The 25,329-nt window shown below is 40.2% G+C and overlaps 1 protein-coding gene across 1 annotated transcript; it reads left to right on the top strand.

The window, feature by feature from the left end:
* Window positions 1-15,567: 15,567 nt before the first annotated feature.
* On the top strand, window positions 15,568-25,050 carry fgf10a (fibroblast growth factor 10a). The gene is made up of 3 exons (XM_033976392.2): window positions 15,568-16,631; window positions 22,593-22,696; window positions 24,432-25,050. The coding sequence occupies exons 1-3, from the start codon at window positions 16,226-16,228 to the stop codon at window positions 24,630-24,632; spliced, it is 711 nt and encodes a 236-aa protein (XP_033832283.2). The 5' UTR covers window positions 15,568-16,225; the 3' UTR covers window positions 24,633-25,050.
* Window positions 25,051-25,329: the final 279 nt, after the last annotated feature.

A 25,329-nucleotide genomic window follows, 5' to 3' on the forward strand; every position in this document is an offset into this window, starting at 1 on the left:
TCGGGGAATGGACCGAGCTGAGCTGATCTGGATCCTTTTGTAGTGTTTTTCTTGCCTGTATATTATCAGTTTTAGTGTGCTCAGTATCAAGAGTCACTGTGAGTAATGTTTAGCTGTTGAATGTCTCTCACATGGAGCAATATCAGAGCTTGTTGGTAAATGATTAATCAACACCGTTATTTGGGCTAAAGGACTCCAGTAGTATATTTTTTAGAACCTCTGGAATTTGTCTTCACAGCTGGATTTTTACAAGATCTTAGCTCTGAAAGGGAGTCACAGAAAGACATGTAGGAGTGGGGCAGTGTTGCAACACCATGCATGAGGTTTAGGATAGAGAAACTAAGCTGTTACATAATTTATCAATGAGGCCTTGCATAATATTAGCACTACACAAACTCACTCCAAAGAACTACAATGGTTCTTCAAAGACATACACTAACCATGTTTAGTCTTGACCTCATATTAATAATTTTGAAAAATACACAAGAATCCTCATGTGTAAACGTTGAGGTGTTTACATGAGTTGCATTACACAATATCACTTTTAGGTTTTACATTTAGATTTTGGCTAAAACAATATTTGATGCTAAATGCTTTCAGAAATGTCACCAAAGAGTTTAATGACCCTGCCAGTGTTACCAACGTCCCCATTTTGAGTAGGCTCCTGTTGATTTCATGCTCCTGGCTGAATATGCTGGATCCTGGAGACAGACATATATAACGTCAGGCACACTGACAGATTTACCACCACAAGGATCATTCAAGGATTACATCTGCTGGGTAAATGTGCTAACAGAGACAACACTGAGAATTGGATTCTTGGAATATAACAGTTAACCCATGTTTCCAGTTTGTTGTGTAACATCTTTTTCACTATTTAAAATCATAAAGAAATTTTACTTTCACTATTGACTCTGACACAACCCATGACTTGCTTAGTACTAATTGTTAATATACTTTTAATACTTAAAAAAAAACAAACAAACAAAAACAAAAAAAAACAACCACAAATTATAGTTCTCCTAAAAAGTACTGACAGTGCTGTAAGAACAATTTTCCTACCTCCAAAATTGAAATCAACAGGGCAGAATGTACAGTGAGGCAAATACGTGTTTGAACACCCTGTGATCTCTCACTTAGAAATCATGGAGGGGTCTGAAATGTTCATCTTAGGTGCATGTCCCTGTGAGAGACATAATCTAAACAAAAATTCTGGAAATCACATTGTATGATTTAAAAAAATAATTTATTTGTATGTTACTGCTGCAAATAAGTACCGGTATTTGAACACCTGTCTATCAGCTAGAATTCTGACCCTCAAAGACCTGTTAGTCCACTTCCACTCCACTTATTATCCTAAATTAGAAGCACCTGTTTGAGGTCATTAGCTGCATAAAGACACCTGTCCACCCCACACAATCAGTAAGACTCCAACTACTAACATGGCCAAGACCAAAGAACTGTCAAAATGCACAAGAGACAAAATTGTAGACCTCCACAAGGCTGGAAAGGGCTACAGGGCAATTGCCAAGCAGCTTGGTTAAAAAAAAATCCACTTTTGGAGCAATTATTAGAAAATGGAAGAAGCTAAACATGACTGTCAGTCTCCCTCGGACTAGGGCTCCATGCATGATCTCGCCTTGTGGGGTCTCAGTGATCCTAAGAAAGGTGAGGAATCAACCCAGAACTACACGGGAGGAGCTGGTCAATGATCTGAAAAGAGCTGGGACCACCGTTTCCAAGGTTACTGTTAGTAATACACTAAGACGTCATGGTTTAAAATCATGCGTGGCACCGAAGGTTCCACTCCTTAAACCAGCACACGTCCAGGCCTGTCTTAAGTTTGCGAATGACCATTTGGATAATCCAGAGGAGTCATGGGAGAAAGTCATGTGTTCAGATGAGACCAAAATAGAACTTTTTGGTCTTCACTCGCCGTGTTTGGAGGTGAGTACCATCCAAAGAACACTACCCTACTGTGAAGCATGGGGGTGGAAACATCATGCTTTGGGGATGTTTTTCTGCACATGGGACAGGACGACTGCACTGTATTAAGGAGAGGATGACCGGGCCATGTATTGCGAGATTTTGGGGAACAACCTCCTTCCCTCAGTTAGAGCATTGAAGATGGGTCGTGGCTGCGTCTTCCAAAATGACAATGACCCGAAGCACACAGCCAGGATAACCAAGGAGTGGCTCCATAAGAAGCATATCAAGGTTCTGGAGTGGCCTAGCCAGTCTCCAGACTTAAACCCAATAGAAAATCTTTGGAGGGAGCTCAAACTCTGTGTTTCTCAGGGACAGCACAGAAACCTGACTGATCTAGAGGAGATCTGTGTGGAGGAGTGGGCCAAAATCCCTCCTGCAGTGTGTGCAAACCAGGTGAAAAACTACAGGAAATGTTTGACCTCTGTAATTGCAAACAAAGGCTACTGGACCAAATATTAACATTGATTTTCTCAGGTGTCCAAATACTTATTTGCTGCAGTAACGTACAAATAAATTATTTTAAAAATCATACAATGTGATTTCTAGATTTTTTTCAGATTATGTCTCTTACAGTGGACATGCACCTAATGATTTCTAAGTGGGAGAACTTGCAAAATCACAGGGTGTTCAAATACTTATTTGCCTCACTGTATGTGTGTAATGTATGTATTCCAAAAAACTACACATTGTTTAAGAATTCAGTTGTTTCATTTTTGTAGTTTTAGCAAAAATCAATAGAAAGTTGTACTTGTAGGAAGTTTATTTTTAATAATTATTTTTGTATTTTACTACAATGGTGTCACATAGCAGGACAGAGTACCCAAGTATATTTTGCATTATATACTGTACCATTTTCTCCACAGTCTCTTCTCTTGAACTTTACTCTTGCTTCTGGAAAAGTCCACTCAGCTACACTTAGAATAACCATAAACGTATGACGCATCTGTGTCACACTTGCAAACAGTCACATTGTATTGTTATTAACATTCTCAAAATATTAAACATGTTGCTTAACTGCCTTATATACAAAATATTCATCTCTTGCTTGGCAGGTCAAACTTTCAAACAAGCTTGATCCAAGCAAGTCCTTCCTTTGGAGTTAACTGGTGTCTTCAAGTGTTGGTCCTGCAGATCAGTCAGAAGTCAGAACATCAGGGTTGTGATTAGTCCCTATAATGAGACTGTACTGAGGAAATGCATTAGAATCCCCAATACTAGTTCCAGTGCTCATCAATCATATGTGTTTATTTGAGAAACCTTGTGAACTGACTGGCATCTCCAAAGGGTAACTATGACCTCCAAATATATAATAAGAGTTGATACAAGCCCCCCTTATGATTTTAAAGGTGCACTATGTAACATATGTGGTCGGGGTCCTGCCACCTCGTCTCCATGGAGATGTATTTGTTTTGCCTGGAATGTGTTTATTTCTTGTTTTCCACCGCCTGACAACATCCCCAGTTGAGGTCAGCAGCTCTCCACCCGCACTGTAGACAGTGTTGGTGAAGCACTGCTTCCCCCTCCTGAGGCACCAGATGGTTTGCCAGAATTTCTTTGAGGCCATCCCATAGTCCTCCTCCATGGCTTCCCCAAACTCCACCCAACCCCAAGTCTTTGACTCTGCAACCGCGAGGGCTGCGGCATGCTTGGCTTGCCGGTACTCGTCAGCTACCTCAGGAGTCCCACGAGCCAACAAGGCTCGATAGGACTGCTTCTTCAGCCTGACGGCATCCCTTACTTCCAGTGTCCACCATCGGGTTTGGGAGTTGTCTCCACGACAACCACCATAAACCTTACAATCACAGCTACGAGCAGCCGAATCAACAATAGAGGTGGAGAATATGGCCCACTCAGACTCCATGTTCCCAAACCTCCCCCGGGATGTGGGAGAAGCTCTCCTGGAGGTGCGAGTTGAAGACCCCCATGACAGAGGGCCAGATGTTCCCAGCAGACCCTCGCAATACACTTGGGCCTACCAGGTTTGTCTGGCTTTCTCCTCCGCCAGCGGATCCAACTCACCACCAGGTGGTGATTGGTTGACAGCTCTGCCCCCTCTTTACCCAAGTGTCCAAGACACGTGGTCGAAGATCTGATGACACGACAACAAAGTCGATCATCGACCTCCAATCTAGGGCGTTTTGGTGCCGTGTGCACTGATGGATACCCTTGAGCTTGAACATGGTGTTCGTTATTGACAAACTGTGGCTAGCACAGAAGTCCAATAACAGAACAGAACACCGCTCGGGTTCAGATCAGGGAGGCCATTTTTCCCGATCACGCCCCCTCCAGTTGTCACCGAGCGTTGAAGTCCCCAGGAGAACAACAGAGTCCCTGTGTCCGGAGATCCAGTTGTCGAGGCCCCGGTCTTCAACTGCAGCCCAGATCACCTTGCACTGACCCCTTACGGATTCTCCCGCAGATGGCAGGTCCACGTGAGGATGGCCCCATGTCACTCCTTCGGGGTGAGCCCAGCCAGGCCCTGTGGAAAAAGGCCTGCCCACCAGGCACTCACTCTCAAGCACCCACCCCAGGCCTGGCTCCAGGGTGGGGCCCCGGTGACGCCTGTCCGGGCAACGTAGCTGACCTTGCTTTTACACTCGTCATAAAGGGTTTTTGAACCGCTCTTAGTCTGACCTGTCCCCCTGGACCTGTTTGCCATGGCTGACCCTACCAGGGGCATGAAGCCCCCGACAACATAGCTCCCAGGATCATTCGGGTGCTCAAACCCCTCCACCAGGGGACTGGAGCAGGAGCTGTGTTCACATTGGCGGCAGTAAGTCAGACCTGTTACTAGAATTTCTAGGTGCAGCCAGGGGTCCGAGGGGGTCCAGTTCGGGAACCACAGGATCTCATCTCTGCTGTTTGCAGATGATGTTGTCCTGATGACTTCCTCAAGCCAGGACCTGCAGCAGGCACTGGGGTGGTTTGTAGCCGAGTGTGAAGGGGCTGGGATGAGAATCAGCTCCTCCAAATCTGAGGCCATGGTTCTCAACTAGAAAAAGGTGGATTGCCCTCACAAGGTGGGTGAATCACTGCCTCAAGTGGAGGAGTTCAAGTATCTCTTGGTCTTGTTCACAAGTGAGGGACGGATGGAGCATGCGATTGACAGGCGGATCGGTGCAGCGTCTACAAAGATGCAGTTGCTGCATTGGTCTGTTGTGGTAAAGAAGGAGCTGACTCAAAAGGTGAAGCTATCAATTTACCGGTCAATCTACGGTCCTACCCTCACCTATAATCATGAGCTCCAACACGTCCAGAGGAGCTAGCTGAGGTGGCTCGGGCATCTGCTCCGGATGCCTCCTGGCATCTCTGGGGAGGTGTTCCAGGCATGACCCACTGGGAGGAGGCCCCGGGGAAGACCCAGGACACTCTCGAGGGACTATGTCTCTCAGCTGGCCTGGGAACGCCTTGGAGTCCCACCGGAGGAGCTGGAGGATGTGTCTGGGGTGAGGGAAGTCTGGGAGTCCCTGCTTAGACTGCTGCCCCCATGACGCAGCCTCGAATAAGTGGAAGAAAATGGATGGCATGGGTTGCATTTGGCAGCACATGTTTGAGTTACATTTTCAAAATTGTCTGATATGGGTGCCTCCAAACGCAAAATGATCACAGTTCAGAGGCATAATATGTGACAGTTAGAAATTAATGTGCAGAACTTGAGGAGCTGCTTCTGTGACTTATCGAAATCTCTAGTCATGTCCTGAAATATCTGCAAGTGGCATTATAAGTCTTTTCCCCAATTACAGAAAACAACATTTCCAATAGGCTTGGTCTCTCTAAATGGAAGCAGTCATTTTAAATATCACAGGAACCGTTTGTCCACGACAGCAGCAGGTGGTTAATGTGTCTAATGGCATACTTTCATTCTCTAGCAGATGCAGCTGCCTCACTCTGTCACTCAGAGCAGCTAACAAAGTAGCACCACAATTAGCTCATTAGTCCCAGTGTATCTTGTACATGAAGCAATGTAGTACATTCTGAATGGCCCCACATCCACAGTTAACATGTTCTATTGTTATCCTGTCAAAGTATCCAGAGTAAAAACACTAAAGTTATTCTGCTTCATACAGGACCAGTTCTCTGCACTGGCTCTAATGTTCATGATTTCATTGGGAAGTGACCAAACATAAATAAAACACCCCTTTACAAACAAAACATGCTTTTGTATAAATATGTTAGCTGCCACAGACATTTGGGTTAAGTAAGTTCAAAACATCTTTTTCAGAGGAGGCTCTACTGTGGCCAAATCACTCCTCACTACCACAGACACCAGAAGCAATCAGAATCACAATCCAAACAAGGCTGACTGTCTGTTTGTTGTGGTTCAAGTTCACAACCTATAACGCACTAAGGCAGGGGTCTCAAACTAAAATTATCTGGGGGCCGCAGGAGGCAGAGTCTGGGTGAAGCTGGGCCGCATCAGGTATTCCACAAAAAAAAAAAAAAAAAAAGACTTTGTTAAAATCTTCTCAAAAGTCACAGCTGTTTTCAACATACATGAGGAAATACGCCAATTATTATGGATTTTATGGATATACATCGTTATTTGTTGAATCTTTTGTGACGGGAGAACACAGCACTATTGATACATGTGTTTGGGGTTTACTGATTTAGTGGAACCTTCTACACACAACATGGTAATGCTACACTAACATTAAACTTTCATATTGTCCTGCGGGCCACAAAATATCATCTTGCGGGCCGCAATTGGCCCCCGGGCCACGCGTTTGAGACTCCTGCACTAAGGCTTGTTAATCCACTTCTCCTCTATTAGACATTAATCATGTCTTTGGGAAACATGTGGGTTCCGTTGGCTCCAATTCATCAACTTCAAAGTTTAGCTCTGCCTCCATGTGAGCAAGTTGGCCTCCATACACTCTGCAACAAGGTACCAGACAGTAAGCATGGGCACATATTGCATTATTAAAGGACAATAGGAAATGTCTATATGTAAAGGGGATTGTTATACAAAACTACAAATCTATTTGTTCCAAAACAGAATTTGTAATTCTGTTTCCGTTGATTCCATATGACTTGGCCACAAAATGACACACATGGAGAGGTCAATGGACACCATATGAAAAGATTATTGAAATTGGAGAAACTTGAAAGGTCTAATAACCAGTTAACTGTGCATTGCAGTATTTTGAAGCACATTGCAAGAAAGAAATAATCATAAAGGGCCTCAGACAAAAACAAACCTGGACTAGAATTTAATGTGTCTGTTTAAAAGGAGGGTGAAGTAGCAACCATCTAAAGCCTTAAAAATAAAAAGAATTCTGTAGGATGTGAAATTAATACTAACAAGGAGAGGAAACTCCTCTCCTTGAAACTGAAAGACTAATGCATAGGTAAGCTAATGGTGGTTAATGCTACTATTGGTGATCTATGCAAAAGAAAAAAAAAACTCACTTAAAGCAGTGTGACTTAAAAAAATAAAAATGCCAAGAGTCTGTCGACATCAAATTTTAGTATCTAACTACAGTTATAAACTCCAATGTGTCCGCCTCAATTTGAAACACTTGAAAGATAGGTAAATGCACTGACGGGGGTGGTGGAATCTTCAGCGTTCTGCCTAGAGGCTAGTCACGGGCATGTTTTTGGCAGGGCATTATGGAGGCCTTCTATTGTCTACCTGTGGAGCAGAGTGGTCAGATGGCTTCCCCATATCACAGCCTTTTGTCTGCACCAGTTTGTTCTGTTAGAGGAGACCAGACATAATTGCTTTTCAACTTCTGTTGCCCTCTCAGCGGGGAACCAGGGTGAGGGACTTTTCAATATATAAGACTCATGCAGGTAATGTAGTCACCTGCTAAAAGGCAGGAGGCACTGGCCCACTTTAATATGACACCTGAAATCCAAGCTCATACATGACTTGGTCCATCGCTGGAACCAAACACCTGTCACTGTGTGTGTGTGAGTGTTACAAAAGCTGGTAACTTTAGTATGGAGCTGATAGAACTTCCCACGTCTCAGTCTTTCCTCTGACCTCTCACCCTCAGATAACCCCTATGCAAAGGGTGTAGTAGGTGCAGCTGAGTCCTAAAATGTAAAAAAAAATAATAATAATAACTGATGCAGAAGCTGTATTCACTCTGTACTAAGGGTTCCTTCTGACCAAATGTGATGGAACATTTAAAGCAGGATGTTTCAGGCTTTAATGGTCTGGGAGTAGTTTGAACAAATAAGCTTCGGCACTCACTGATACACACACCTGGCCTCCATTTTACCTCCGTCTGACGCAACCGTATACGTCAGTGTGCTGTGTAGACTCTTCACTTACACTGAAACTTGAATGAAGACAAACAAAATACAACGTACAAATTTAGCCATTTTGGGTTAAATAATCCTGTGATAAAGACCCTATATTTAAAATCTGTTTCCTAATAGACCAAAATAACTCATAATTCATTCCAGTTGCAAAAACCCTATAAATAATTAACCAACCAAGTGGTATTAGATTAGTTTTGGAAATTGTTTTTTAAAGATAATCACACTGATTGGTTGCAGACATCTTTGGCTTTCTGCTTATAACTTTGTGAAATACGCAAGAAATGGTGCTAGTCAATCTTCAAAGACAATAATCTGACTGCTCTGGCTCATTGCTTTTTCTATTGCCCTATGTACCTCACAGGTCTGGACTGTGACACATGGGCTAGTTTACATTTTATGTCAAACTTCATTAGAGTAACAAAACAAGGCACTCATTACAGTTCTGTAGCATTAAGAACTCATGTCTGTTACATCCTCATGGCTAAGGAAAGCTTCTATAGTCATTATGACATAGATTTAGCCAGCACAAAAATAAATCTCAAAATTGTTATTTGTACAATAATGTTCTGTAACTCAAGTCTGGCAAATAATTTGTCACTACTTTGTCACGTTTGTGGATGGAACACATACTTAATTTATCCAATGCTTGCTTTCTCTGAAACTCAAACTAGCCCACCTGTTGAATTATTCACCCGGAACCAACACTGCAGACATAAATATTGCAGTAGAGGCTATGCACCTCTACTGCCTTTACCCAATGTGAGAAAGAACAATCAGACATTACTTAATGATGATTAAAACCAGCATTTAATTATTGATATTTAGGGATCTGCTGATTACACATGTTGTTTTAAAAGTAATATCATAAAAATCATGCTAGACATTGAAAAAGAAAAAAAAAAGTTATTCACATTTGAATACATGATACAAATTTAATCAAGAAAGTTTGCAGGACACATATTAGAAAACACAGAATTAATTCCATGTGATTTGAATAATTGTAAAATTGTGATGTTTCTTTTCACAATAATCATGACATAATTTTTGCAAATGTATTGTTGAAAATGTCTCTGTAAACAAAACAGTTTGTAATGTTGAGAAAATACTATTATTTGTTCCTATTTATAATGACAGAGCTGAAAGCCTTAATAATGATGTTATCTGAACAAAAGAGTGACAACATCCACATCAGTCATGAATAAAGTGGACACCTGCAGCACACACTTGGGATGTCCTCTGAAGTTTATGTTTAGAGTTTATGCGAATGTAAGCTTCATTATGGCACAAGGAAGTTAGTGAAACACACCGATCTGTACGGCAGATGTCAATGGGTCACGTCTGCTACACATATGATAACTTTAGCAATGAAACTGAAAATAGTGCAACACATTTTCCCCAAAAAGTACAATCAGCTTAGTAAATGAGATTACAATGAGTTCTGATTCTAAACATACAGTTGGATATAAAGTACACAGTCCCAGTGACAATAGTTGAGGACAGTTTTGGCTGAAGAAGAACAGCAGCATGGTCTAGACTTGCCTGTGTTGCTTGTTTCTATTGGAAATAACCTTTGAGCCAGCCAACTTTCAGGTCTATTTATCCGCTCGGCATCCAACACCTAAGAAACATTTCCTAAGATAATCATCCAAACCTGACATCAGTGACACCAAACATAGCCATGTGACTCCATCTGGACCTTTATTTCCAACTTTCAAAGATTCATGTCAACAACAGAAACCAGATCAGTGAGGTGATATTAACAAGTTGACTTCAATGATGTGAAGACAGCATTATCAGGGCTTGTTCTTTGTAGTTCCAGAAAATACGTGTGGGTAATTATAATACTGTTCTTTACATAAACAACGTGAGGTGAGTGGTGCAAATGCAATCATGTGACAATTTTCCATTCCACTCTCCAATCTTTGTTTGTGTCACTTCATTCGACGTGTAAAACCACTACAAGAACATGATAAGAAGAATCTAGATGGAGCTTGGTGACAAATTGATGCTTTGAAACAAAACTAAACCTTACAAGTGAAGTGTAGAAAAGACTGAATCTCTGTTCTGTTCAACTGTTTCCATTTGTTGTTTTACGTCTGTCACCTTGCATCAATCTTTCAGTTTAAATAAGTAAATGTATTTATATCTGTACATAATATATTTGTATTTATTGTCATTTCTCCCATTCAAAAATGAAGTACATGAAACAATGTGTTGTTTTCAAATATATAAGACCATAAGCAGCTTGAGCAGTAAGAGTTGTAGTACATCAGTAAGGAGTTAGCTTATCGTAAGATCTAAGTACTTAAATGTGTCTGTAATTAAACTTAACTGCCAGGGCCATGTCTGCACAACTAATAGAAGACTATAACATGCTCAACGCTACCAGCTCAACCCCAATTGAAACAATTAGAAAAACTGGGTCAAAATGCAGTTCCCCAGAGGCCCACTGCTTTTAGGCATGGGCAGTCAGGAAATTTGCATCCATTTATAGGAATGTTTTGTCACTAACCTAGACTGTATATATAAATGGACATAGCTAACCTGCTAGCCGCTGCGTTCCAAATGGGAAGTGATCATGGGCTGCTCTCCATCTACTCTGGCTCAAATTCAGTATACATTAGAAAACTGTGGCCCCTCTCTCCGTAACTCCTGCTGTTAGACTCATTATTTGGGTCTTAAAAAAATGTTAGTTTTGACCCACTCTGCGTGATCTGCGTATTTTTATTTGGCTATTGTGTCTGTAACTCAATATATGAATATTAATAAGAGACAAATCAGGTGTCTTCTTTCCGCAAGGGTGCTCCCCCTAGCGTTAGTAACAAGTTTGATTGACAGCGTTGCTAAGTGCTCGCCCCTTGCTAAACCAGAGGTGCGGGCAGGAAAGGGCATTACCTTCAACACCTTTGCTCCAGATTGGCTCTTTGGTTGCTATGATACTCGCAGTCGGAATTCCAAACATGAAGCCTGGTTCCAAATTGTTCCCTGTTTTGGAAGTGATGTGCTCTTCCTTCGTGTTCCCTCAGAGCTCTGACTACTTTGATGTCAAAACGTTGTGAAATGTTGTGAAAGTGCAAATCTTTTTCCCCACATCAGCTACATATTTACTGCAACCACAGCACTGTTAGGATTAGTTTGTTTTATCTCATTCATAAAATTGAAATAGATTTCCCCTCATGGCCAATGGGTGAAATATAATCACTTGTTACTACACTGTTATAGTAACAGATACTTCAGCCACTTTAGCTTTATACTGTGTTTAAGCATTTTCTACTTACAGCCCACAACAGAAACATTTTAACCAAAACAAGTGTACTATTTAATACATTACAACTTTAACTGAAACAACTATACTATGTTTTTTTTTTTTTGTTTAGAGAATTTTCTGTAGTTTGCAGAACATTTTTACTGGAAGGAGAATTCAAAAATCCAATCGAAAAACAAATTTTCAGATGTGCTCAGAACAACTGGTCAGTCACGGAGTTGTCCTGAAGCCACTACTTCATTATTTTAGCTGTGTGCTTAGGGTCATTGTCTTGTTGAAAGGTGAACCTTCAGCCTAGTCTGAGGTCCTGGGCACTCTGGAGAAGGTTTTCATCCAGGATATCCATGTACTTTCCCGCATTCATCTTTCCTTCGAGTGCAACCAGTCGTCCTGTCTCTGCAGCTGAAAAACACACCAACAGCATGATGCTGCCACCACCATGCTTCACTGTTGGGGCTATACTGGACAGCTGATGAGCAGTGCCTGGTTTTCCCCACACACACATACCATTTGGAATTAAGGCCAAAAAGTTCTATTTTGGTCTCATCAGACAAGAGAATTTTATTGCTCACCATCTTGGAGTCCGTCAGGAGTTTTGTTTTTTTGTTTTTTTAACAAACTCCATGCGGGTTTCATGTGCCTTGCCCTGAGGAGAGGCTTCCGTCAGGCCACTCTGCCATAGAGCCCCGACTGGTGGAGAGCTGCAGTGATGGTTGACTTTCTAGAACTTTCTCCCATCTCCCGACTGCATCTCTGGAGCTCAGCCACAAGGATATTTAGGGTTTTCTTTACCTCTCTCACCAAGGCTTTTCTTCCCAATTGCTCAGTTTGGCCGGACGGACCAGCTTTAGGAAGGGTTCTGGTCGTCCCAAACAACTTCCATTTAAGGATTATGGAGGCCACTGTGCTCTTCGGAACCTTAAGTGCAGCAGATTTTTTTTGTAACCTTGGCCAGATCTGTGCCTTGCCACAATTCTGTCTCTGAACTCTTCAGGCACTTCCTTTGATCTCATGATTCTCATTTGCTCTGACGTGCACTGTGAGCTGTAAGGTCTTATATAGACAGGTGTGTGGCATTCCTAATCAAGTCCAATCAGTATAATCAAACACAGCTGGACTCCAATGAAGGTGTAAAATCATCTGAAGGATGATCAGAAGAAATGGACAGCACCCAAGTTAAATATATGATGGTCACAGCAAAGGGTCTCAATACTTATGGCCGTGTGATATTTCAGTATTTCTTTTTTAATAAATCTGCAAAAAATTCAACAATTTTGTGTTTCTCTGTCAGTATGGGGTGCTGTGTGTACATTACATGATGAAAAAATTAACTTAAATTATTTTAGCAAATGGCTGCAATATAACAAAGAGTAAAAAAAATTTAAGGGGCATGACACTTTTATATTTTATTAGATTATGAAATTCATTACTATTCACAATAAACAGTTTGTGGCATTGGATTTTTATTTATTTTTTTTTTTTTTTATTTCTGTTAAAAAAAAAAGTAAATGAAGGAGTGGTGTGGATTAGAATGTAAGGGCCATAGAGTTCAGTATGTGTTTGTAAGATGCACAAAAAGAACACACAGATCATAGTTATTACAAATCATGACAAAGCCATTTTAAAGGAAACCACCTACTTTCAAAAACAAAATGAAATGTATCCAAAACCTTTTTTTCTGGTGTGACGAAACATTTTTCTTCTCATGGATGACTGATTTCTAACATCTGACTCTTGTTAGCCGTCTTGAACAGAACACCAAGCTGCAAGTAGTGCAAATCAATATTACTGATCAGTGACTGATAATTTGCCCTAGTGTGCTTCCGCTCACAAAATAGGCAAATGCAGCTTTCACCAAGCACATTTTTCAAGGAGATTATTAGCACATATGAATTGGGTTGTTTGTTGTATGTAGTTGTTTGACACCCTAAAGTTAAGCCATATGCCACTGACCAGATGTGTTCTCTGTCTGCCTCTGCCTTTCATCAGCATTATTTTCAGACACAAAGGGGTTTCCTTTCCTACTTTCAGTGTTATTACTGACTTGTATTTTGTGTTTCTAAGATTTAAAGGATATTATCTTTGATAAACATTCAGGTAATATTTCAGAATAAATAATTATATATTACCTTTACAAATGTGCAGGTCAATAGGAATAAATGAAGATTACATCTTGATGCCTGGCAATTGAAAAATAGTACATTTTCAACATGTTCTAAATAGGTCATTAATAATGACAGGTCTTTCATTAACACATCTTAAGCACAGGTCTTAAGTGCTGTCCGTGGTGCTGAATGTGTCACGGTGTTAAAATGCAACAGTTATTAGCACCTGCCATTATCTTCAGTTTGCCTTTCACAACCACACCCACATTTTCATGGAATAACAGTTTACAAAATTCAGTTTTTTTTTCAATATTATATATATATATAATTTCATATGGTAGTTGGCCCAAAATATTTTTGTCAAATGCCTTTTTACTAACCTGAAGGTTGATAGTTTTGATCTTAGATCCAACTAGTGCTCCCAGAGCAGGACACTTCAGCCTCCATGCCTATATATGAATGTAGTGTTTGAGTGACTGAATGAGTGTTGGTGGTGATCGGAGGGGCAGATTGGCAGCCTTACTCCAGTCTGTCTGCCAGAGGGCTGTTGTGGCTACAATTGAAGCTTATAAGAGTGATTGAATAATTGTTTGAGAGGTTTTGGCAAGCTTATGAAGTGCAAAATAGATGCAAGGCATTAGTATTATTATAAGACAGAATGAGGATTAATAGGGTAACTGATGAAGACTACCCAGAAATGACCAGGAAACAGGGGCAGGCAAATGAAAATAGGCAACAGCGGAGATATGGCTTTTTGTCTGACAATGTGAAAAGGAAATTAAACAATGCTGAAACCAGACAGTATCTGAATTCTTCAACAGTGTGCACTGAGTAACACAGATAAAGAGACATATCCTTTCATCCATGCATAGAGATGTTTATCTAAAGATTAGGTTTAAAGAATTCAGCCAGCAATTGTTGTGGTTTCTGCCAACACAATGTGGGGGACTTTTCCTTTCTCTAAAATGCTGTGTGTTAGACCTCAAAGGCTGGCCACATATACATGCCTTTCACTGATATAACAAAATTAAAGTTGTATTATGCCAGTGAAACAAATTACTTCCTATGTCCTTTTAGTATTGAAGTAATATTTATCAATATTTGTATTTTATTAGCTCTCTATAGAACTTAGGACTACTGGATACAAATATTTACATTTACATTTACACTTTACAAAAAAAATTATATTTTCTACAAAAGTGATGTGTCAAGGCTAAACTTTGTATCTAGTATTACAAGTTTGTATGCTACAGCCAAAATATGATATCAATATATGTTTTACAGCTGTCTTGTTTGGGGCTTGGGAGTTGACAAAAACTGTAAAAATAACATGCCAGCTGGATTATTTTTGAGTAAAAGTGGTTGTTTTTATTTTTATAAATTGTATATTGTATATTGGTTGAAGCAAAACTATGTCAAATAAGATTGACACAGTTTAGCTAGTATGTCATTTAGAGTATATATCTTTTGCCATTTATAACAGAGTCCACAAGTCTTGGGTTAGATTAGGTACAAAGTAAAGGTTTTCTTCTCTCTTCTTTTCAGACGTGCTCAGATCAACTGGTGGGCTTTGGTCTGGAAATGGGAGGAGACAGAGAAAGGGGGTAAACGAAAGGGAGGGAATGAGAAAGCGGGGAGGGACAGAACCCCATGGAATACTCATAATAAGACATGCCACATTAGTTTGCATGGTACTTCAAAAACAACTGCTTTTGATAATCACACAAACTACACCAAAAAATGACATGCAGAAAACCGTCGTAGATGTGTATCATGGAAGGAATGACAAGACTTGGTCACCTCAGAGAAAGTGCAGATAAGCAGACAGTGGTCCAAGATCTTATAGAGACGGAGAGAGGAGAGGGAGAGGTGGGAGGGGGGAGCCACACCAGAAGAGAGGCAACCGCACGGATCTGGCGCTCACACTCCAAGAGGCAAGCACACAGGCAGGCAGGCAGCTCACTTACACTAGAGTAACTTCAGTCCTGCGCAGATAAAACTACTGCAACAAAAACATCAGACTGCATCAGACGAGAAAGAGCGAGAGACTGGATTGGGTAACTTTTTGTGGATTCCTTTGGACATTGCATAATAACTTGTGTTTTTTATTTATTTATTTTTGTTCATCAGATTTTTCTTACTTTTTGCTTACTATCAGTCTGGCCAGATGAGGATTTTTTAGTATATGTGAATAGATTCCATTTTAAAGCGAGAAGGCTCTAAACTTTAAGCCATATTTGACGCAAGTGTGAGAGTAATCAGGATCAGAGAGCAGCTGCCTGTTGGAGGAGAGGGAGGAGGTGGCGAAAGATCTTTGAGGCAAGCACCCAGTTGTTCCGGCGAGGTGATCTGAGTTATGGATGTGGACACATTCTTGCACCGCTACTGAGGAATAAACAGCCAGAGGGAAGGGAAATACGTACACCTCTGCTCATTTCCACGGAACTCAATTTAAAACTCATCTTTGTGCAGTCCGGAGGTCCCAGGAGGGTGGCTGTCAGGAGCGGACTGAGGAGTTGTGGCTCGCTCCCTCCCGGCATCAGCTCAGCATGCCCCAGCCCCTGAGCACCTCCACAGCTCTGTCAGCTCCACTACCATGTGTAGATGGACAGTGACCCAGGGTGCAGCAGCGGTCGTCTGGTTGTCCTCCTGCCCCGGCTGCAGACTTGTGTTCCTCTTGCTCTTCCTCCTGCTCAGACCCTCCTCCTCAACCCCACTCCCGTCCCCGGTGTCTACAGACTCCACAGAGAAACAGAATGCACCTCATCTGTTTTTCTCAAACCTGCCTCCCTCACCCGTCCCACTGCATGCGTCTTCTGCAAGGTTGCCACGGGCAACCAATGTGTCCTCGGCTACAGTTGTTGGGCGGCACGTGCGGAGCAGCTACACGCATTTGCAAGGAGATGTCCGCAGGCGAAAATTGTTCTCCTACCAAAAATTCTTCCTTCGCATTGACAAAAAGGGAAAAGTTAACGGAACCAAGAGTGAGGACGATCCTTACAGTAAGTGAAATCGAACTATTAACATCAAAACTGCACTTATTTTATGAGAAGCATTATGACACAAGAACTGTAAAAAATATGATTTATTTGATCCAAAGAATGGACCTAAGTTCATTCTTGGGAAGCTAGGAGACAGGTGGATGAGCAAGAGAACAAATATCAAGGATTCATGTTTCAAGTCATTGCAGCGGGTGCGTAGACGGTCATATTTGCCAAAGTACCACGAGTTTGGGAAAGTGCATTACAAGTGAAAAGAGGGAAAAACAAATGGGTTAGCCAGACACACACACAGAGAATCCACTGGAAGCAATTAGATATTGCCCAGAGAAAGTTCTTACACTGTGGGAATGGGAATACAGCATTTATCTAAATGTCATGAGGACATACATCATCCTTTTCTTGGTTTTAAACTTTAATGTACTATTGCCAGTTTCAGTCTCCAGGGGTACTTGTTGAACATAAGCTGTTTAGTATTTTTACTCAGCAATAAAAAATATATTTTTTAAAGCTACAGTATACTGTACACACAGACAACTCATATGGATACGTTCAGAAATGTCTTGTAACAGAGAGCATACATGCTACCAACATAGTTGAACATTACACATCAGTGGGGCAGCTGCTTATAAACCGAAGTACAAAAACACCCCTTTTTAAGCTACCACCAGAGGTTCCTGTAACATAAGGGTTATCATAATAATTAATGAGCATGGATAACAGAGCTGCAATCAGCTGCTATATAATGACATAATCCATGTTTTATCTTCTAGTTCTCTTCTTCCATTTTCTCAAGCCTCTCAGTGCCTTAAATAAGCTTGACTGTCCTAACAATACTAGCAGTAGTTGGTGAGAAAGAACAGAACATTTCATAACACAATTCCTAAACTTACCTTTAGCTTCATTGCCATTTTAGATCGTAAGGGTATGTCATACAAGTGTTTAGTTTTAAAGACAAACCCAAGCTGTGTGATGCTGTAAGAGTTTCCAGTAAAGCATGCACTGTGCAGGGACTGTAACTTGTGCACATGCATTGTTAAATGGGCCTTATGGTTTAGATACCAGAGCAAAGGTGTGACATGTGCACATCACCTTTGCTCTTATGCGACGTTGAGAGCCTCAGTGTGGAGGTCTCTCTACTGTACATAGTACCTCTCCCGCAGAGGCACACGCGCACACTCTCCAGCACAGAGAGGCCAGTCTTGCACATGGCCTCCATATGGCAAAGCCCACTTTTATTAGGGCCAGGACCAGTGTGAATATGTGTGTATATGTGTGTGTGCCACTCAGACACCACGGCTCTGCCAGACATGGCTCAAGGAATTTCAATTAGCGGCTCTTCCTCCCTCCCTTTAGCCTGCAGTCCTTGCACACATGCACATAAAGCACTCCACCATTAGGGTGCAACGTGTCACTACCTATAATGACATCAGGTCATGGCCTAATTGGCACAATACATACATTTCACCACCATTGTCACTTATTAAAGTTGATGTGTTGCTAAGGTCTAAGCACTTGGGGCCTTGATTTGTTACTTAGGGAATATTGTAGTGACCAAGCAGAATATTAAGCTTGCAGAAGTTCACAAGACTGTACCAGTAATTGATTGAAGGGTTAAATTTGATACATTAGGGACTAGCAGTATTAATATTACAGCACACTGTTCCAAAGCATTTGACTTGCTCATGCTGGAGGGTTATTTTATTATCTTATTTTTACTCAAACTAGTTGATTTGCTTGTATAATTATAATTAAAAAACATATAATTATTAGGACAAGGTTAAGGCATGCTACAATATGCAACAACATATTGGACTGTAGTAGAATTATTTGAATTATTGGTAAAAATGTGTACATTTTTGGAGCAGCAGCACAGTGCTGCTGTATTACAAATGGTACCATCACTCACAGTTGGAGCGTTAGAATTCTATGACCACCCGCTCAGTCAGTCCTGTCACACTTACTTATTGCTTACATTAATCACAGCAGACACATTGCCTACTGACATATAAAGTCCAACAGAACACAATTTACAGAGAGTCTAATAAAACTAATGTTTTATCTTTCTCATATTTAAACTAACAATTATGTTATGTCCAGACTAATTACTCAGAGGACCCCCCCCGATCTGACTTCTACCTATTGACCCAAGACAGGAAGTTTAGTAAATGGGCAAGTCAAAGCTATATGGAGGAGGCAATCACTTGGGACAGCACTTTGGCTAAGATTAAGAATGGTGAAACCTCTAGGTAGAAGTAAATAGAAGGATTCAAAATGAACTCATTAACCCAGTGTTACATAACATTACTACAGATTTCAGAAAACGCATCAGTATAGTAAACAGAAGCAGTAACATCTTTAAAATATTTGTCTCAGTCATTGCTTTGATTTATTCAGCCTGTTTCTCCCAGTTCTTGGGCTGATGAGTACGTTTAGGGTTCTCGTGGGAAAAGGTAACAGTGTGGCCCATAAAAGAGAGTTATGGGGAGACACTAGATGCACCAGAGTTTAGTGTCAGTGTTGCTTCTCATTCAGTTACTTTGACATCTTCATAGACTCTCCTTTCTAGCAACAGTAAATTATAGAAATGCTATTGCATGAAACGCTGCAGCCATCAGTGAATCCCTGCTCTCAACTGTGAGTGAGCTCCACTGATGGCCCTCAGCTGTACTGTGAAATACAGCCAACCAGTGTTACTCTACCAATGAACTCTGAACTGACTCGAGTCTTTAAATGTGCTTCTTACTCATTCACTAACATATCTATGTCAGTGATTCTAGTATGGCTGCATAAAGATTACATCATTACATTCCAAGGAATATTTGACAAATATACTTATTTTTGTTTCTTTACTCTTATAATAATACATTCTTTACTCTTATAATAATACATTCTTGTTTTGAAAATCCTCTCTGTTTTCTCTAATACCCCCAATAGATTGATCTCCCTTTGACAGAGGACTGTTGGTGTGGGGGCTTCGGATGAATGAATCCCCTTTGACCCCTTGCACAGTGTACAGGGTCATTCACAGAGCACCTCTGTGCACATGCTGAGAATGTGCTTACTTAGGTCTCATCACATCAGCAGGGGCATGATCAATGATTGGCATCTTTCAGCTGTGTTATTAGGTGTGTGGAGTGTGCATGTCACTGCCATCTGCTCTGTCTGTGCTGTTTCTGTATGTTACATGTTGTTTATCTCATCCAAGTGTCCATGACGCAGTATATTATAGTTTTATTCCATAGGAGGAGTTAAGTGTTCCAGCTGCATTGTCTCTTTTTGTACTTTGCAGTGTTTCTGAGGTCAGCAGAGAGATGCATCGGATCCCTCCAAAAAGAAGAAAAATGTTTTTTTTTTCTTTTTCCTCTAAAAACTTCATTAAATGTGCATCTATGATTGTCAACTGATTTATATATTTTTGAAATAACTTCCAATCCACACAAATCATAGACCCTAACGTCTCAAAACACAGATGATAACCTTAAGACACCACTCATTTGTTCCTTTATGACCCCTTGTGGCTTGAAGAGTGTCATGTGTTATCTCTCAGTGGTAAATATATGCACCAAAATGTTTTAGATTATACATTTTAGGTTATAAATATTAGTTAATAATGAACTTTTTTCCAAAACCAAACTTTTATCAAATCTCATCAACAGATTTCAAAATAAACAGTACATGGCTGTATGAAGCAAAGCCTTGTGCACTACCTGTCTCTGTAATAAAACTGCATTAAAGGCCCACAGCTGAAAGTGTCACTCCAGTGTTAGCCTGGTGCATGTGAGGAGGCACGATTCATGGCCAGTAAAGCAGCAGGGGGTGAAGAATAGCATCTGTGACAGATAACATCCAGGTTTGCTGCAGCCTGATAGACTTCAGTGCTGTTGGAAAAACTCCCACCTTGTTTTTGCCTTGCCAGACTTTCTCATTCACCCCTAACCCCGCTGCAGTCACACAGCCTCAGAGCTCACAAGCATGAAAGTGAGCCTCTTAATGGAGCCATCAAACGTAGGCCTAAGTACATTTCAGAGAGGCATCTGGATAGACTGCTGCTGCAACAGAACTGCCACAAATGCCAGCTAATTGCAATGATGTGCTTTCATGTGTGTATGTGTTGGGGTGCGGGTGTGTGTGTGTGTGTGTGTGTGTGTGTGTGTGTGTGTGTGTGTGTGCGTGCGTGCATGTGTGTGTGTACTCTAAGAGTATAGAGCAAGTGTGAAACATGTACAAGGAAAGTGAGGCTAGTCACCCAACAGAGCTGAATCATGAATATGCATTAATGTGCAATATTAGTGATGCAGACAATACTGCCACATAAATGTAAATTTAAAATGTGTGACAACAATCTCCCATAAGACACCATGAGGTGTCTCGTTTGTACAATATTTTGATAAGCAGAGTGATTTGGAACATTATTGTCCTTTGGTACTTCAATGTAGCCTTCATTCTATACATCTGTGTGATAAGAAATCTTTAGGTATTGTGAACATTGTGAGTGAGTTTGTTTTTCTTATGTCATTTTTAAAACCATTCAGAGGTTGATCAGTTGATTCATTTACAAAGCTGAGACATACTCTTTCAATTGCATATTGCATATTGCACTAGAACTCTGCAATATGCAGATACCGATTGCAGTGTTGTTCCTAATCCATATAGTTTCAGAAATTTGCAAGTAAAAGCGAAAGCCATATAACAATAATCAAAGATATATTGAGTTATTGAGTTTCATGCATTTAAGCAGTTCTGCATGTTGTTGTGGGGCTGGCTTTCCCACAAACTACTACTAGGAAAAGCTGCACACAAAAGTACATGATGCTGCCATACTAGGCCTCAGTTGTATATGTTCCCTATTTACAGTGTTTGTTTTTTCCTATATGGTCTGCATCACTTTAATTCAAAATAAACATATGATTCACCAAAATGTCCACAGACTCATCCAACATTTAGTGACAAAATTATTCATAGTTTAAATGATAAAGAGCGAGGCTTAAGGCCATGGCTAGCAGTATATTACTCACAGCTGGTCATCGTGTCGAGGTCACAATGTGAACAACCACAGTATAATCTTCAAAAAGCCTTAGATAAACAATGGAACATTTTCACAGCCTTCTTTAACCTCTGGGTCCAACAGGAGTCTTTTAAAATACTCTTCCCTCTTTTTCTGCATACTGTTGCAAGAAAAAACAATCATTTATAATATGTTTAAAATCCACTATGTTGAAGCACAATTGAGCTTTGCAACTACCAACCATAAACTATTCTTTTTTCTTTTAAGACTTTAGTGGTTGCCTGTCCTTACAAGCCAGCACACCACTTCTGGTAACTGGTAACAAGGCCATAAAAGGGCCCTGTGCTTCGGTTTTCCACAAACCACATCACACACGGGAAGAGAAAGAGTTCAAACAGGTGGCTAACACTAATAGTCTGCCATCAGATTCCATTGAAGATCACTGGTTGAAACATTTTAGTACAAATATAATAATAATATAGGTTAGAGAGCATATAATAGATTACAATTAAAGAATCTTGATAAAAAAGGCAAATGTCAATCTCTCAGATCAGAATGAGCTGAACTACTACAAGATATTTTTTTGATAACTGCAGTTTAATCATAAGTCTGGCTGCCAGAAATGAGTGACTGCTTACACACGCTGGTAAAAATAAACAAACTAAAATATTCCAATGTTTTTCTTTTTTGCCTGGCTTACACTTTGGTTCCAGGGCATCTTGCCCATACATGAACCAGCAGATGAAAAAGGAAGCTCCACTATTTTATGGTGGTATAATTCTCAATATCAGCACATTTAGAACAGGTCATTCTTTTGAAGAGCTGACACATAATATTTTATTACTTATAATTGTATTAGAAAAATGCCCCAAAAGCTTACATAATGAGAAATTCAATAAAACAGAGATTCAAGCTGACCAAAGCACAACATCTGATATTGGCATTTGTTTTCTCAGGTATTCTGGAGATCAAGTCTGTGGACGTTGGAGTGGTGGCAATCAGAGGCCTCAGCAGTAACTACTATCTGGCTATCAGCAAGAAGGGGGAGCTGTACGGAGCGGTAAGCATCTTTGTTTAGACTGAACAAATTATTATTTGTTTATTATTTATTTTCCTTGTTTTGGAAAATAATGTAAATAATGGATGATGGTGCTCCAACAGCTGTTTCTTTTTTTTATTAAGTTTGTAATCTGTTGACAATCGTACATTTTAGAAACAGACACCACTTGTAGTGGAGGTGAGACTTGTCTCCACTAGCTCTCAGGTCCATTCAGAAACAGGAAATACAATCTTTGAGTTGCCTATTCTGCCCCGGTCCCTCTGGGCTGAGCAGCCCTTGTTTCATCTGTTTTCTCTCTCTTCTTTTCTTCATCTCATCTTTACTGCCTTTTTTCTCCTTTGCAACTTTGAAAAGCAAACTTTCAGCATGTCTCTCTAGAGCCACACCACAGATGAAATGACACACGGTAGAAAAGAAAGAGGCATTCTGTTGCATGGCCTGAAACTGAATTCCCATTACGTCGTCCTGAAGCTGCAACACAAGCTTCAGCAGTGTGATGGTGGGGCTTGCATTACACTTGATGGCTGTACACAGTGGCTTCTTTATCCTCCTCTAATCAAGTGGAATCATTGTTGATGTGCATTTTCAGATTAATGAGACGTGGTGGATTTAGCAGTTCCTGGGATTAAATGCAGAGGTCACATTTAAACAGAACTGCAGTGTAGTATTCATATAGTTTACTAACTGATAAATTATGCAAATACTACACATTTTTGTTTGTAGTAAGCAGCAGCCTTTTGTCAAGATGTGAGTCATAGATTTTTTTGTTTTTCTTCAGGAATATGTAGTTTGAGTTCAGTTCTGGATCTGAACAGCTGTGGCAAAGAAAATGAATTATATTGTGGATCTGTTCATGCTTTTGTGTGTTCTGGACATGACCTTGTAAATATTAAATGTATCCATGTATTAGAAACATTACCCTAAAGCATCTACCTGTAAACTGACACATTTCTGATTATAATGCATTTGACTCAGATAAAGCTTTTTTGGACGCACACAAATATATTTTATAGTGCATTTTTCATTCCCTCCATATCTGATGATGGTGATGGATTTTATTGTAGCCACTGCTGCCCTGGGGTAGTCTGACAAAACCAAGGCTGCCAATCTTCCACATTGGCCCTTCTAATTGCCAACAATCAGTCATGCATACACCGCTTTCAGAAATAGGCTTGAAAGAAGTGTCTTGCCCAAGGGCACAATCACAGTATGCACTAGCCCAGACTTCCAGACTGAGCTCGAACCACTGACCATTCAGTTGGTGGACAAACACTCACCCTAATACAAACACTAATGGGCAATAAACTGGAACATATTTCAATATAGTTCTCTGCAATGAATCAAATTTCAATCGAGATTAAGTTTCCGGTCATTTCTAATTGTCAGTCATATGCTTATTTAATTTTAATCAAGAATACAGTCATCTGAGACTCAAATTTTTCTCTATGTCTATGAATGAAATACATTTTTACTTTTTTCAAGATAAGACAAAAAAATCTCCTTTTTTTTCTTATTTAAAAACAAATAAAAACATCTTTGCCTTACCCTATTTCTATAGTCACTGTAGAAATCCAGTTCATATAAAGTTTGCTGCATTGCTGATTCAGGAAAAAAATACTAGATTGGGTATAAATCTGAAATTCTGATTATTGAGCGAGGGTTATTAAAAGAAAGAAAGGACAGACAAGTTTAGATGAGTTTTACTGACATGTGTCTTTGTGTTTGTTGTGTACAGAGTGAGTTTGGTCCGGATTGTCGCCTGATCGAACGCATTGAAGAAAACAAATACAACACCTATGCTTCAGCTGAGTGGCGGAACAAAAGAAAGCACATGTTTGTTGGACTTAACCCCAATGGCAAGCCAATGAGAGGAAAGAAGACTCGAAGGAAAAACACAGCAACGCACTTCCTGCCTATTATGGTACTACCACGGTGATGTGATGCCCAGGAGAGAGGCGGACACTTTGAATCTCCTCTGAAAACTATACTGATGAGTCTATGTGATGCACTGAGATGGAAAAGTTGCAAAATGATAAATATTTCTGTGTTGAAAAAGACATTTATTTTAAGATAAAGAAATGAGATATATTGGTATACAATGTATATTTTATTTTGCTTTAAGTTATAATTGTTGGCACAGCAGAAAACATGAAAAGGAATGGACTTCTGTGCCAAAAAAAATCGGATTTGTGTAGATGTGAGCTAAAGGAAATGCAGAGTGACCAAAAGCTAGACAGTTAGGGCAACGTTGAAAAGAGGACTTTAAAGTTCTGAGTGGAAGAAGCAGAGATACAAGAGAAAGTCTAATACTATGATATTTTCTTTAAATTTATTTATTTTGTGGAATATTTAACAAGGAAAACCCTGAAAGGACAAGACTTGTCTTTTTTTTTTTTTTTTTTTTTTACCATTTATGCTTCTCTTTTAAAATACTTACCATTTAAACTTCAAATAAATATATTTGTCTTTTATTTGTTTGCCATGTGTTTGTTTAGACTTCTAAAACGCAATAGTGATTCAAAAGAAGAGCAAACTCTAAAACAGTCATGGCCTAATAAGCACACTGTAGTAACACATCCCAAACATATCACAATGGGGTTCAAGTCTAGACTGTGTGGTGGTCATAACACTGG

Source organism: Periophthalmus magnuspinnatus, chromosome 12, assembly GCF_009829125.3.
Source record: "Periophthalmus magnuspinnatus isolate fPerMag1 chromosome 12, fPerMag1.2.pri, whole genome shotgun sequence".
Lineage (NCBI taxonomy): Eukaryota > Metazoa > Chordata > Actinopteri > Gobiiformes > Gobiidae > Periophthalmus > Periophthalmus magnuspinnatus.